The sequence below is a fragment of the Xenopus laevis genome, chromosome 2L (assembly GCF_017654675.1).
Source record: "Xenopus laevis strain J_2021 chromosome 2L, Xenopus_laevis_v10.1, whole genome shotgun sequence".
NCBI lineage: Eukaryota > Metazoa > Chordata > Amphibia > Anura > Pipidae > Xenopus > Xenopus laevis.
Genome location: NC_054373.1, coordinates 34,846,727 through 34,863,193, shown reverse-complemented (window position 1 = coordinate 34,863,193; position 16,467 = coordinate 34,846,727). Strand labels below are relative to the sequence as shown.

Sequence of the window (16,467 nt, the reverse complement as noted above, 5' to 3'; positions counted from 1 at the left end):
TGGTCACCTGTTTAAAAGCAAAAATTGCTCTTTGAAGGTGATAACTTATAAAGATTTTTTAGGTGATGAGTGGACTTAAAGGGCATGTAAAGGCAAAAAAAATAAAATCCCATTTTTACTTTCTTTAATGAAAAAGAAACCTATCTCCTATATACTTTAATAAAAAAATGTGTACCGTTTTTATAAGAAACCTGACTGTATGCAGTGAAATTCTCCCTTCATTTACTGCTGTGGATAGGAATTGTCAGACGGTCCCTAACTGCGGAGCAGGGAAACAATCATACTTATGAACAGCAGGGGGAGCCCTCGCCTTACTTCCCAGCCATGCAGAACTCAAGCAGCTTTGTTTATGATGATCCCTAAGCAGCCCAGACCACACTGAGCATGTGCACAGTCTTAGTCTTGCAAAGTTACAAGATGGTGACCCCCTGTAGCCACCTTTGAAAGCATAAATTATTTGTTTGATTAGGCTTGTGGTGCAGTAAATTCATGTTTATATTTAGTATACAAAATATTTGTGAGCATTTCTAGCCTTATTCTATTTTAGACTTTACATCCCCTTTAAAGGAACAGTAACACCAAAAAATTTTTTAAAGTAATGAAAATATCTTGTACTGGTAAAACTGATCTGTTTGCGGAAACATTACTATAGTTCATATAAAATAACTCCTGAGTAGCAATGCTGGTAATTGAAAAAAGACTATATGGCACAGGTTAAAGGGATACTGTCATGGGAAAAAAATTTTTTTCAAAATGAATCAGTTAATAGTGCTGCTCCAGCAGAATTCTGCACTGAAATCCATTTCTCAAAAGAGCAAACAGATTTTTTTATATTCAATTTTGAAATCTGACATGGGGCTAGACATTTTGTCAATTTCCCAGCTTCCCCTGGTCATGTGACTTGTGCCTGCACTTTAGGAGAGAAATGCTTTCTGGCAGGCTGCTGTTTTTCCTTCTCAATGTAACTGAATGTGTCTCAGTGAGACATGGGTTTTTACTATTGAGTGTTGTTCTTAGATCTACCAGGCAGCTGTTATCTTGTGTTAGGGAGCTGTTATCTGGTTACCTTCCCATTGTTCTTTTGTTCGGCTGGGGGGGGGGGGGAAAGGGAGGGGGTGATATCACTCCAACTTGCAGTACAGCAGTAAAGAGTGATTGAAGTTTATGAGAGCACAAGTCACATGACTTGGGGCAGCTGGGAAATTGACAATATGTCTAGCCCTATGTCAGATTTCAAAATTGAATATAAAAAAATCTGTTTGCTCTTTTGAGAAATGGATTTCAGTGCAGAATTCTCCTGGAGCAGCACTATTAACTGATTCATTTTGGAAAATTTTTTTTTTCCCATGACAGTATCCCTTTAAATAGTGCATAACACCATTATGTTCTACAGAGCTTATCTGCTGTGTAACCTGAGCCTTTTCTCCTTTGAATGACTGCCCCCATTGCTACACAGCAGCTTATTTATATAAACAATAGTCATGTTTCTGAAGCACTGGTTTTACCAGTGCAGGGCAACACTGCATTATATTTTTATTACTTGAAAACAATTTAATTTTTCGACATCACTATTCCTTTAAACTCTTTACACTACTGCCACACAGCTGTTTCTCAGCCTGCTTATAAGCGCAGGCCCCTCCACTCTAATCTACTCTCAGGTGTGTCCAGAGACCCTGCATTGGCCTGGGTGCTGACATTTAGGGATGGGCGAATTTTTTCGGCTTGTTTCGCCGCGGAAATGACGCCCATAGACTTGTATGGTGTTGTGCGTCAAAAAAAAGACGCGTGTCAAAAAAATGTTTTGATGCCCATAGACTTTAGTGGGCATTGGCGCATTTTTGGCGGAACGAAACAGGTCACATTCGCCCAAGCCTACTGACATACAGAGTGGAGTTTACAAAAATCCACTCCATGTGTCTGCACCCAGTCCAACAGTATCCTTGGGTGCAGACATACGAGATGGCAGATTGGTGCAGAGGACCCCCATGTAGCAGTAGCCTTAGATTATGACCTCTTTTTAGCAGGGGACTCTGATCCCATTTTATGTTGTAACTCTTGCTTGTTTTAAATTAATGTGATATTCAGCATAACTTGCTGGCATATCTAATTGACTAACGTTACGATCTTTTGCAGCCTATCACTCTGAAAGATGAAAAGTCGCCAGCGTTCTTTGGGAAAATAATTTCAGCAATTTTTTTAAAGAACTCCTATCTACTCTATTGCACTTCGCCTGGTCTGTGGCGAAGGCAAGTCTGGCGCAAGAGGTAACGTTCAGTAAAATCCGCATCTTAGTGAATTTGCGTAGTTACATCTATTCGCCAGAGTATTTCCCAGGCGTTAGGGAGCGAAGTACCGGTAGAGTCTATCTCCTTCCCTAGCGAAGTTACGCCTGCGCCTGTTAGTAAATCGTGAAGTAACAAAATGACGTCAAGCTGGCAAATTTTCGCTAACGTTAGTCAATTAGTAAATCTGCCCCCTGGTCTCAAATACATAAAAAAAATACAAATTCTTTACATATGGTAACCAGTAGTGATGAGTGAAAATTTTTGCCATGTAGAAGACTTCTTTCATTAAAAAAGTGGTTCACCTATAAGTTAACTTTCAGTATAGAAGCAACTTTTAGAATTGCTTTCATTTTTTCTTTTTCTATAATAATATTTTTAATTTGCCCTTTTCATTCTTTCCAGCTTTCAAATGGGGGTCACTAATAAAAAATGCTACAAATTTGTTTGTTGCTGCTTTATGCTATTCATCTTTCTAATCAGGCCCTCTCATATTCATATTCCAGTCTCTTATTCAAATCAGTGAATGGTTGCTAGGGTAATTTTGACCCTAGCAAACAGATTGCTGACATTGCAAACTGGAGGGCTGCTGAATAAAAAAAAAACTAAACTCAAAAAACACAAATAAGAATAAAATCCAATTGCAGATTGTCTCTGAATATGACTCTTCACATCATACTAAGGGGCACATTTACATAGGGTCGAATATCGATACCCTCGATATTCGAATGTCAAATCTTGTTATATCCTTCGAATATCGAAGTTGAAGGATTTACCGCAATTCGTTCGATCGAACAATCGAAGGAAAAATCGTTCGATTAAATCCTTCGAATCGAACTATTCTAAGGATTTTAATCCATCTATCGAAGGATTTTCCTTCGATCAAAAAAAGCTTAGAAAGCCTATGGGGACCTTCCCCATAGGCTAACATTGATGTTCGGTAGGTTTTAGGTGGCGAAGTAGGGGGTCGAAGTTTTTTTTTAAAGAGACAGTACTTCGACTATCGAATGGTCGAATAGTCAAACAATTTTTAGTTCCAATCGTTCGATTCGTAGTCGAAGTAGCCAATTCGATGGTCAAAGTAGCCAAAAAAAACTTTCGAAATTCGAAGTATTTTTTCTTCTATTCATTCACTCGAGCTAAGTAAATGTGCCCCTAAAAGTTCATTTAAATTTGAACAACCCCTTTAAGTCAGTTTATTAAGACACGTACAAACGTCACTTACTCACCTGTTTTGGACATAAAGTTAAATCCAATGTTTCCATTAGAAACGTATAAAAAAAGACGGGGTTAGTAAGAGAACAAATATCTTTTTTGATTTCTTTTATGCCAGCAGATATTCCTGGCAAGTTAAAGAGAGCACAGAAGGCAGCCTGCTACAATTTACCAATGGTGTTTAATGTTCTATCTGTTAAGCCCCTTCTAAAAACACTTAATATTTTCATATTTACAGATATAACCTGGTTCTGTAAAGTTACGCTGGGATTAGGTAATGTAAATAAATCCGAGTCCCATCTTTCTGACAATCATCTGTAAATAAGGGGCCAGATTAAAGTAATGTTCTGAAAGATTAGTCGGCATTATGGGTGATTGTGATATTCAATGACTCTTGCACCGTGTGGCTCATAACGTGTTATTGCAAAGTTCTCCAAGAGTAAACTGCGCTGTAATACTATCAATCCATCGAAAATGAAAAAGAAGATAAGCTGATGTAGCAATATAGTCATTTTAATACTCAAAAACAGCAGATCTATGAAATGTTCTACCCAAGGAAAGAGAGGATTGCAGGTCTTCATTTGGAATTTGCAGATTAAGAGTATGTCTGATCTGAATGTTCTGTAGTTGGTTTTTCAGCATATCATTATTTTCATTATAAATGCAGTTGGGTCTTATTGGAATATAAAAACTAGGTTGCCCCTAGATAAAAAAAATGTAACTTAATTGCTGTCTTTTTTGTTATATAGCTTTTTGTCTGATCTACCAACAGCCATTTATAGTAGACACATAAGAAAATGCAGTAAATAGTGCTGTATAAATTCCTGTGAACCTGCCTTCATTTGATTATATAGATCAGTTATTCAAGGAAATAGCATATAAAAAACGTATTATTTGGTAACTACTAGGGGCGCACCAAATCCACTATTTTGGGCTGAATACTGAACCGAATCTGAACCCTAATTTATATATAGTTGGAAAAGGCAAAAGGGAACAGTGGGGTTAAAATTTTTTACTTCCTTGTTTGTGGGATGAAAAGTCACACGAATTTAAAGGGGTTGTTCACATTTAAGTTACCATTTAGTATGTTTTAAGGTAGAACTACATGGGCGATTTAGGTCCGAACCAACGGTTGCAGTAGCGATCCTAAAGGGGGGTGGGCCCTGGTGCGTGACGCGCAGCCGAGCCCCGCCCCCCTCCGTACGGCCGCATTTGGCCGCATTTTCAGTGGCGAACGGACTGCCGGGGGGCCCTGAGGGGTGCGGGCCCCGGCCCGCTCGCACCCCCCTGCTCCCCCGGTAGTTCCGCCACTGTGCTGTCAGATGCTCCGGAATTAAGATGAGAAATAGAAATGTTGGATGAAGTCACAGCGTGCATCCGACAAGACACACAAGTGTCTACATCCTACATTCCTACAACTAACCTTATCTTCGTCGCATCCGACTTGACACCTGCCTTACGTCGTGTGACTTCGGATCGGACCTAAATCTAGTTCTACCCATAGAGTGGCTAATTTTAAAAAACTTTTCAATTTGCCTTCATTTTTTTTTATAGCTTTCAAATGAGGGTCACTGACCCCATCTAAAAATAAATGCTCACTAGGACTACAAATGTATTGTTATTGCTACTTTTTATTACTGATCTTTCAATTCTGACCCCTTTCTATTCATATTCAAGTCTCATTCAAATCAGTGCATGTTTGCTAGGGTAACTTGGGACCGAGCAACCAGGTTACTGATATTGCAAACTGGAGAGCTGCTGAATAAAAGGTTAAATAGTGAAAAAAAACACAATAAAAAATAAAAAACAATTGCCTTAGAATATCAGTCTGTGTCAAACTAAAAGTTAATTAAAAGGCGAACAACCCCTTTTTAGATTTGGTTCGGCCAGGCACTTGAATTTGGCCGAATCCTGCTTGAAAAAGGCTGAATCCTGTATTTGGTGCATCCCTACTACATCTATGGGGCAAATTTATTAAAGGGCAAAGTGACTAACGCGGGCGAAAATTCGCCAGTGTGACGTCATTTCGGTACTTCACAGTTTTACCTATGGTCGCCGGCGTAACTTCGCTAGCGAAGGAGATAGACTCTAGCGGTACTTCACTCCTTAATGCCTGGCACATTTGCGCTCTGGCGAATGGACATAACTACGCAAATTCACTAAGATGCGGATTTTACTGAACATTACCTCTTGCGCCTAGCTTGCCTTCTCCATCTCAGACCAGACAAAGTATCTTATAGATTAGGCATTCCTAAAAAAAAAAGTTGAAAATGTTTCTGTCCCAAAAAACACTAGCGTCTTTTCCTATTTCAGGGTTATAGGCTGAAAAATAGCATAACATTTTTTTGGGGGTAACTGGCTTCCCCCTTACTTTTCCTAACATATGGCACATAAACTATACACTGGGCTCATGTGTAGGGCAATATAATAACTTTATTTTATTAAAGGGATACTGTCATGGGAAAAAAATATTTTTTCAAAATGAATCAGTTAATAGTGCTGCTCCAGCAGAATTCTGCACTGAAATCCATTTCTCAAAAGAGCAAACAGATTTTTTTATATTCAATGTTGAAATCTGACATGGGGCTAGACATATTGTCAATTTCCCAGCTGCCCCAAGTCATGTGACTTGTGCTCTGATAAACTTCAATCACTCTTTACTGCTGTACTGCAAGTTGGAGTGATATCACCCCTCCCTTCCCCCCCAGCAGCTAAACAAAAGAACAATGGGAAGGTAACCAGATAACAGTTCCCTAACACAAGATAACAACTGCCTGGTAGATCTAAGAACAACATTCAATAGTAAAAACCCATGTCTCACTGAGACACATTCAGTTACATTGAGAAGGAAAAACAGCAGCCTGCCAGAAAGCATTTCTCTCCTAAAGTGTAGGCACAAGTCACATGACCAGGGGCAGCTGGGAAATTGACAAAATGTCTAGCCCCATGTCAGATTTCAAAATTGAATATAAAAAAATCTGTTTCCTCTTTTGAGAAATGGATTTCAGTGGTAATTCTGCTGGAGTAGCACTATTAACTGATGCGTTTCCCTTTAAGGTTTCCCAGGCTTGTGTAATGCAATGTATTTGCTGCAACATATACGTCCATTGAACTTTAACTTCCCGCCATATGTAAATTAGCCAATGCTAGCGCAACTTCACTTCGATTGGCACAGTAATGCTACCGCAACTTCGCCAGCGTTTGGCGCCCTGGACTTCGGATATTAGTGAATTAGCGTTGTCCTGGCGAATCTACGCCTGGTGAAGTGTTGCACTGTGATTGAAGCCGTCACTTGCGAATTTTCAGAGGTTAGTAAATTTGCACCTATGTGTTTCAGTTCACTAGGGATTGTCATCAGGATGGCTGTTTCATATCTAGTTAAGTGGGTGTGGTACCTAACACAAGTGGAATTGCTGTCTAATGTTATTAGAATGAATATTTATTCTAGACTGGAAAAAAATAAAGGAATAAGCTCCAAAAATATAACCAAGCTCACAGCATGAAATACTAACTGACCACCCACATGTGAATCCTTATATACATTTTTGAATAAATGAGAAATCTACTGTACTTTAGCATCACTGTCTCTTTAACTCTTTAGATCACTTCCAGATGTCAATATACATCTGTGTTCAACACATGACTTGTGGTGTGTTCTGCCTGTTATTAAAACAAATCAAGTATTTCTGCAGTGGAACAAATTTATGTTACTGTCCTGCGCAATTATGGGAGGAGAAGAGGGGTTTTCATCCAGTTATTTCTCCCTCTTAACCCCCACCCAAACTCCTCCTTATCTATAAACGCGAGACACAGGGAGCAACTGGGGCAAAGGAAGGGCTTGTACATACTAAGCTTATTTTTCATGTCACGCAGTTTGAGAAATGAATTGAGACTTTAAAAATAATTAAGACGTTTTGGAAGATGAAATTATGTATCCCTACGTGGATTAAGATTTTGTTTAGAAAGTTCCAGTGCACATAAAATAGTTCAGTAATTGTGATGTAATGCTTTCAGCTCCTGCCTAGAAGTCATTTACATTGGTTAGTATGGCCGCATTGTATATGAGATCAGAAATGCATCCCAGCGTGGTTGGTGATCCGCTTTCATTCATGGCTTGAGGAAACATCTCCAAGTATGACATTGGAGAGCAACTCATATATTTCTCCAGCTCCACAAAAGGCATGTTGTACAACATAGGCTCATAACCAGAGCTGTTACTGTTCTCAGCCATGTTCTCCCAATGAAATACTCTCTGCCCGTGTGTGTGCTGCTCCTTCTCCTCCATTCCGGTATACTGCTGTGAGTGAGGAGGGGACAACTCGGGGTGCTGATTAAACAGTGGCTGTTTCATGGAAATGGGTATGTGGCCCTCTGATCCCTGCTGCACAGGTTTGTTTAAGGGACACTGCATTGTAATGAGAGGATCTCTCTGGCTGTAATTCAGTGGAGGGGACTGAGAGTGCAAGGACAGATGACTATGCCTTACTGAAGACCCTCTCCTGTAAAGGGATCTGTCAAGTTTCCCACTTTTGTTTTTCCGAGCTCTGCGATTTTGAAACCAAACCTAAAAAGATAGAAAAATAGAGTTTGTAACCTCAAACAAGATTCATTGATATTCTATTCAAGCAAACACAATTTCCCATAGGTACAGGCCTGCCTTTCTGATTGGTTGGCATCATGCAGATACAGAATGCCATGTACCATGCAAGAGATTTAACTTTGCTATATTTCATTATAATACACAAGAGCCATGAATATCCTGTAAAGTATTTCCTTATAATACACAAGAGCCATGAATATCTTGTAAATGATATCCTTATAAATGGTGAGTTCTGATGTCATCAGTTATAAACGGTGAGTTCTGATGTCACTTCTGTCACATGACTCATTGCAACTTGTGTATTATAATAAATAAAGTACCCCCAGTTGTAAAATATGAGGATATTAGAAGTTACCTCAGAGTTTCATGACCTGTATAAAAACACTCGACCTTCGGCCTTACGTTTTTATATGGTCATGAAACTCCTCGGTAACATATAATTTCCTAAGCAGAGCTTAGTGATGTCATTTCTGTCACAAGCAGAGCTTAGTGATGTCATTTCCGTCACAAGCAGAGCTTAGTGATGTCATTTCTGTCACATGACTCACTGAAACTTGTGTATTATAATAAATAAAGTACCCCCAGTTGCAAAATATGAGGATATTAGAAGTCACCTCTGAGTTCCATGACCTGTACAAAAACACTCTGCCTTCTGTCTCGTTTTTTTATATGGAACTCCTGGATACTTACTAAATAAAGTACCCCCTATTATACAATATAAGGATATAATTAGTCACTGAAGAGTTCCATGGCCATATAAACATTTTACAAAGCATAAATGTTGGTGCAGGGCACACTGGTAAACTCACATATTGATCAGACCAAAAAAATAGTAGATAAAAATCGAAAGCTTTATTTATATAGTCATCTCTCGCCTGACGCGTTTTGTGTCACTAGGACACTTAATCATAGGCTTCATATAAACATTTTAAACAGTGTTCTATGCAAAACACTTACAGGTATGGAACCTGTTATCCAGAATGCTCAGGACCTGGGGTTTTCCGGCTAACAGTCTAATATAAAATCATGTAAATGTTAAATAAATCCAATAGGCTGGTTTTGCTTCCATTAAGGATTAATTATATCTCCGTTTGCATCAAGTACAAGGTACTGTTTTATTATTACAGAGAAAAAGGAAATCATTTTTTTTAAATTTGGATTATTTGGAGTCTACTGGAGACGGCCTAATTCAGAGCTTTCAGGACAACAGGTTTGCGGATAACGGATCCCTGTAGTGAGCCTGTAGTTGTTTATGCATTACACAAACTCGTATCTTCAATTTCACCTGGACAAAACGTTCTCTTTAAAGTGAACTGATAATACTTCTATTGAACGGACATATTAATTTCACATCCATTGCATTACTGGGTAACTCCAGCATTTTGCACCTCAGTAAGGGGCAGATTTACTAAGGTTCGAATGGTAAATTTGATAGGTTTCTTTTTCATTAAAGAAAGTAAAAATGGGATTTTATTTTTTTTGCCTTTACATGCCCTTTAATTAAACACCGGTTGTCAGGTGCTCAAACTGGATGACCTTTGCCTGCCCTTCAGGTCATGCAATCCATGTCAAATAAAACCAGTAGCACTCTGATAAAAGTGAAAAATGAATCCGTGGTTTATTTAGCCCATATGCATACAAATTAAGGGCAACGTTTCAAGCTCCAAGCTCAGGCTTGACAAAGGGCTCAGTGGAGCTCGAAACGTTGCCCTTAATTTGTATGCATATGGGCTAAGTAAACCACGGATTCATTTTTCACTTTTATCAGAGTGGTACTGGTTTTATTTTACATGTAAAAGTCAATGGCAGAGGTCCCTTGAACTATTTGAAAATGTTAACAGTGGTGATGAGCCAAATTTTTGCCAAGTTTTGCTTCAAAAATGACACCCCATAGACTCCAATGGGAGAAAAAAAATCAAGTTGTGATTTTTTTCCGGAGGAAAACTCGATTCGAATTTGATTTGAGTTTTCGAGTCGGCACTATTTGATTTAATTTTTGGCGTTCAATTTTTTTCATAAATAACATACCATTCGAATTGTGAATAAAATCTAATTTATTTGAGTTTTTAAAAATCCACCTTTTTTTAAAATTCGACCTTTGATACATAAACCCATAAATATCTTTCTTGATCTCTGCTGTGGTTTTTATGTTTTGTTACACAACAAATATGGTTGTGGTATAAGGGTAATATTATTACTTATCCTATTATCCTGTTCATGTTTCACTCGGCAATTCATTGCATTGGCCTAGCGCTTACCTGCACCTTAGACTCTGGCAGCCGAATAATTTTGGCCAGTTGTTCCCTTGTGCTAATATCTGGATAAGGAACCATAGAAAACACACTCTCCAGTTCCAGCTGTTGCCATTTGCTGTACAAGGTCCTTTTGCGCTTCCTTTGCCCCGAAGGACTGCCATTCAGCTTTGGCCCGGCTCCCTCAGATTTAGCCAGAATACCTATAGAGGAACACAGCAAATTTCTGTATTGTCGCCTGCTGCAAAAAGCATTATTCATTCAAAGTGTTTGACTTATACAACTATTCTGAAAGTTCCCAATATCCTATATATAAATATATTTTTTAACAATTCTTTTATTGTACAAGCAGTCATCAAAATAACATTGCTGTTACAATTTACATTGCTTCATGTCAAACAGGATTGTCAAATTTTATTAAACATAACATCTAAGCAATCCAAATTGGTGTCTTTTTTTGATTTTCCACAGTATCTAATCCTACAAAACCCAATTCTGCCATAATGGACCATGTAACTTGTGCAGTGTCTGTTATTATATGAAATCTAGGGAGAGCCCCAGTCTAATTATTCCTAGTTATTTAAAAATGCACAGGTGGATCTATGTCCGGGTCATCATCTGTCCACAGGCCCCATACCTTATTAAATTTCTCTGGGCAACCAATATCGTATATTAATTGAGTACCATTCTCCCTGCCCCCCTACTATAACTACTTTTATTTTACAGGAGTTTTGGGAATTCCCAGGGAAGAACACCATGTTTTTTTAACTTGTTTTTTTTCCCAAAGGAATATTTGCCAGCTTTGGCTACAGATAAGGGATTAATAATGTCTTCCATTTGGTAAGAAGCTAATTTAAAGGGAATGCGTGAGCTTTCAGTATAATGCATGTAATGGTTTTTGTAAAGCTGCACATAATACTATTGTACACAACAATGTATGGCAGTTGCTTTGGGTATCTGGCATTCTGAAAAATCGTATTTCCTGATGTATCGTACCTGCCAGCCTACTGCATATTGCCAACTTCCTCCTGTTCCAATCTCTCTGTTGTCTGCTCAAATGATCAGAGCAATAGAATGGCAGCCATGCTATGTATGGCCCCTCAAACAGTGTCCATTAGCTTCCTAGCAGGATCATTTTTATACCTCATTTTTATACCCCTTAAGACAGGATTTCTAAACCTTTTTTTAATCAAGGAACCCAAATAAAGCCAGGGATTCAACTAAAATCATATATATTGCTTATTTTAATTAATATCGTAGCAGGATATTTCAATTTATTAAAGGGAGTCATGGTGTCCCACCCTAAACAGGATGGAGGTCCACAAGTTAAGATTCACTGCAAGGCAAGCAGCAGTTGGTCTTTTTTGTGGTTTTTGATATATTAATTTTCAGCTCTCAAGGTTGGAATTAAAATAGATCTGGTTGCTATGACCCTTCTAATCTTAGCAACCATACAGTGGTCTAAATTGCAGACTGGAAGGTGAAATTTGAGAGAGTCTGAACAGAAAGGTATGAAATAACATTGGCTGAAAATATTGTCATATTACAGAATGTTTTCTGGTTGCTGGATACTATTGAAACTGAGATTAAGGCACCATTTTCATTTTCAAGTCAGAAATAGGCAGAATAAAAAGGTAATTATATTTAAACAAATAGAAAAAAGACCAATGGGAAATTGTCTTAGAATGGCATCTGTGTCATAATTAACAACAAGTCTACCATGACCTTCTTTAAAAACAGTGCTTGCTGTACGTTATAGAAGGCTGTCGAGAAAATAATAATAAATAAAAATACATTTTGAAATAATACTTAGCTTGCCTTTTCAGCTATCAGAAATATAGGAATGAATTGCATGTATGTGGAAGCATGTCATGAGCTTATAGATTATTATGTACAGCACAGGTCAGATCTATTATCCCGAATGCCGAAACATGAAAGAATAGGGTTATTCTGCAGTCAGTGTTGATAGATGCTAGTTTACAAAGCACAGTCTTATTATAGAGAAAAAGGCAGGAGGTTATTGGAAATGGAGTTTCCATTTTTTATGTTTTGGAGTATTCTTGATGGGTTTCTAGATAAAAGCTGTGATGTTGCTAAAGTTTATCTGTTTTGATGTTATATACTACAGTTTTATAAATCCATTTTTTGTCTTTCTATGATATGTTACTTGTTTAATCTCCAGATTAACTACACACCCCAGCATCCTCAGGGAGCCTATCAGTATAACATCAGCTGGTTGGGAATCCTAAAATAGGATTTGCTTGTAAAGCAATCTTAAGTATTATAATAACTTCCTCCCATTCCCCCTGTTTTGTCTCTGTACCTGCATGCAGTGCATTCTGGTAGCTGGTCCAGTCTTGCATTGGTGCTTCCAGTTCTCTGGAAAGGAGATATTCTGATGTGAAAATACTTTCCATAGGAGCAGTGTGTGTTAGTATCCAGGATGAGTATATCTTATGCTGTCTGAATCGCTCTGCCTAAGCCTTTTATACAGTTGGTCTACGTTTCAGCTTAGACTATGGGGGTCTCTAGCTCCACCTCCTAAACTCCAGCTGTTTGAAGTGCTTAGTAGTTTGTTTCCCCTTTGATCAGAATAGACCTTCTGCCAATAGAGTGTCTGACACCTACACCTTTCCCCCCATGCATCACTTTTATTTACAATCCACATTGGTAAAAAGCCTTTGTCTCACCTTAGGACTTGCACAGGAAGAGAGGCTGAGCGGCAATGCGACTTTATGTGTATGGCAGAAAAAGGTCAGGAAAGGGATTACTCCTGATAGATATTATCTACCTACCGTAATAATCTATTACAACATCTATAAACATTTGTGTAACCTGTTAAATGGCCATAGATGTGCAGATTATTAGCCCATGCCAACAAACACTAGTCCATGCTAATCCCCTGACCTGCAACTAACCGTTCAGATTAATATAAAGTAGTAAAGAGAACAAATCACATGATGTTCGGGCCATGGAGTGACAGACAGCAATTGTGCAAAAGTTATGATCGATAAATAGTAGTGACAGTTTCCGATTGATATATTCAGCAATACATGCAGAGAAATTATCATTAGCTGATATAAATGTTTTAACCACCTGACAATCGCCATGGTAGGAAAAATGTCGGGACACTCCACACACGGTCCAAAAATAGTCCGTACCTTCGTATGATGGTATTTTTGCGTCTATGGCCATCTTAAGCCAGTACGTGTAGCAGTATCACCGGTACACAAGATATGCGTGCCGTTTAGCAGGGCAAGCCCTTGCAATTTTATTTAATGCATGGTGCAGCGTTTCAGGGACACTCTCCTTTGTCAAGCATAGTGCATGCGTGGTGCAGAAAACATTTAAATACTCTCTCCAAAAACAAATTAACATATAATCAACCCAATAGTATAAAGTGACTTATCACTGAGCATCAAGAGGAGAGATTTGGGAACGTAGGGTGTGCAGTTATCTTCAATTTCTTTGAAACAGCCCCAGACAGTAGCAGACCTCAACCTGCGTTTCTCCGCTCCTCTGATGCTTGATGTGCCTGCACCCAAATATAATCTCAGCCTGGCAGAAAGAGAAAATTTGCACTCCAGCACCAAAATCTGATGTATGTATCTGGGTGCAGGCACATCAAGCAGCAGTGAAGTTGGTCTGCATTTCTCTGCAGGTCAAAGTCCACTACATCTGGCACTGGCCTTAGAGCTAGTGCCGCAAATGTTCTCCCATGGTGTAAAAACAGCTTTTCACTGCATTCTACTCAATGTTCTCCCATGGTGTAAAAACAGCATTTCACTGCCTTCTACTCAATCTTTAGCATGCACTGACAACAGTGTTGGACTGGGGAGTGTCCAGGCCCTTTGGAGCTGCCACATCAGGGGCTCACACACACCGACGGTGAGTCTGTCAGTCAAGCAGCCATGGGAATTGGGTCTGACCCTGACTGACAGACACACTCCGCATGTCAGTTAGGGCTGGAACTAGGGGAAGGTAGAAGAGGCATGTGCCTAGGGTGCAACGCTGGTGGGGCACTATTCACATAACTCTTGCCTGCCCTAGTCCAGGCCCTTGCATCCCTCCAGTACTGGTCACTTACTGCCTCTGATGATCCTGCTCCCGCATCTATTCATCCCCAACCCCCACTGTCAACACATGTGCATGCATGCACTCACGTAGAGCTAGGTTGTTGGCCGGGTTGGCCTAGGGTTGGCCCAGTTGGCTCAGACAAGCATAAACCAGGTCCATTAGGTATGTTTGCAGAAATATCTTTATATTGAGGAACGTGACATCATATATAATAATAAACAAAAACAACAAAATTAGGATGTTCCAGTAGACATACCACTACATACCCTCTATGCACAAATGTGTAAAAAGATCAAAGCAGACACAAATGAAATGAGTAAACCCCAATGTTTCAGTTTAAGTCCTTAATCAAGGGGAATGTATGTGTGTGTATGTGCCACGTATTGTTTATAATTTCTGTCCCCCTCTTGGCAGAGGGTCACTTACTCTTGTGGTTCTATACTGTTATGTAGAACATCATTAGTAACCATTAAATATGCGCTAGCACCACCTACTGTTCAATCCTATCAATTTCCTATGGCAGACACTTAGCATTTTCACTTTTAAAGAATATCTTGCCCTTTTCAGCAGTGAAACTTTCATCTCCTGAGTCAACAGCCGCTGCTGTTTGGGAACATGGAAAAGCATTGTCCAGATTTGATGCAAGTACACATTCACACATCTCTTCCAAGTTAAAAAAAAAAAAAAAAAGTAAAAGAGAAGCTATTACAGGGAAGCTAACATGAAAACAAAAATGTTATACAAGCTACAACAATAATGCCATTTTTAAATATAATCAATTAAACATCTGTAATAAACAACTCAATATCCCCCTTTTAGCAATCTGTCTCTTTCCATGTATCTTGGTGCCAGTGTTTTTAGAGGGACAGCTATGATAAATCATTTAGGCAAAGGAAGCTTACATCAAGGAGCCGACTCCAACACAAAGCCTGCATGTAGAGAGAAAGACTGCTGAGTGAAGAATAAAGCTTTGCATCCATGCGTTTGGCAAGGTCACCAAATTCACGTACCAGGCTCTATCTGGCTAATCAGATTGTCGGTCTAGGGGAGTCTCACTGATTTTCAGCTACATAACAATGAGCCAGGCTGCCAGGAGGCCCCACATACATAGCCCATGTATGGCCAGCTTAATTTGGTTCTTTCAGAAATGGGGCAGGCTTTTTTATTGATTTTGAAACAGACTTGTTTCTGTGAAATCAAGCTATTTAATTTTTTGTTTTCACTATAGTTCTCCTTTAAGGTTTAAAATATTAAAGAGTGGAGGCTATCAGACTATAAATAGAGATTGGATAGAATATGTATGAATAGAATGTAAGTGGATATTATTAATAGGTTGTATCCTGCCTAATGGCTGCAAGAATGCATGGGTGGGGGTTTGATGCTACTACTTGAGATGCACATGATACAGAGCAAGAAGCATAACTCGTTCTACTCTCATATGCTCGTCTCCTCCATAACTTTGCAGGACTGAAAATTATCATAGTTACTTAGGTTGCTGCTTTCTGTCAAATTTTCTATTCATAATGAAGTAAAGTTGCAATGCCAACTGATCAGATAGATATTAGATTACCAGTGCACAGATAAACCCCTACATCAGGGGTCCCCAACCTTTTTTACCCATGAGCCACGTTAAAATGTAAAAAGAGTTTGTGGAGCAGCACAAGCATGAAAAAGTCCCTTGGGGTGCCAAATAAGGGCTGTGATTGGTAGCCCCTATGTCAGGGGTAGGGAACCTGCAGCTCTAGAGCCTCATGCGGCTCTTCATCCTGCTTGCTGCGGCTCAGTCTTGCGGCTTTGCCTCTCAGGTCAAGGTAAGCACACTCAAGAAGCCGCCAGCAGGTGCGAGGGTTGTATAGACGTCCTAGGAGGGGCAAGACTGAGCCACAGCAAGATGATTCATCATGGTCCTTACCGCGGTCACACACTCAAGACAAAAGAGGGAAGATGAACATGGAGCTTCAGAAACTGAAGTCACATTAAACAGATGAGAACACTAGCATTTAATAGGGCATTTATTTAAAGTACCCTGCATATACACAAT

At 39.2% G+C, this 16,467-nt stretch overlaps 1 protein-coding gene across 1 annotated transcript; it reads right to left on the bottom strand.

Moving 5' to 3' along the window:
* Positions 1-6,536: 6,536 nt before the first annotated feature.
* On the bottom strand, positions 6,537-12,835 carry sebox.L (sebox homeobox L homeolog). The gene is made up of 3 exons (XM_018246137.2): positions 12,673-12,835; positions 10,356-10,552; positions 6,537-8,061 (listed from the first exon to the last, which is right to left on the bottom strand). Exons 1-3 carry the CDS (start codon positions 12,764-12,766, stop codon positions 7,519-7,521), a joined length of 834 nt encoding a protein of 277 aa, XP_018101626.1. The 5' UTR covers positions 12,767-12,835; the 3' UTR covers positions 6,537-7,518.
* Positions 12,836-16,467: the final 3,632 nt, after the last annotated feature.

Coding starts and splice junctions, on each gene's coding strand:
- sebox.L (XM_018246137.2), bottom strand. CDS start 12,766: ATGGAAAGTATTTTCACATCAGAATATCTCCTTTCCAGAGAACTGGAA. Junction 10,553..12,672: donor CCAGAATGCACTGCATGCAG/GTACAGAGACAA, acceptor GTTCCTCTATAG/GTATTCTGGCTAAATCTGAG. Junction 8,062..10,355: donor TGCCAGAGTCTAAGGTGCAG/GTAAGCGCTAGG, acceptor CTATCTTTTTAG/GTTTGGTTTCAAAATCGCAG.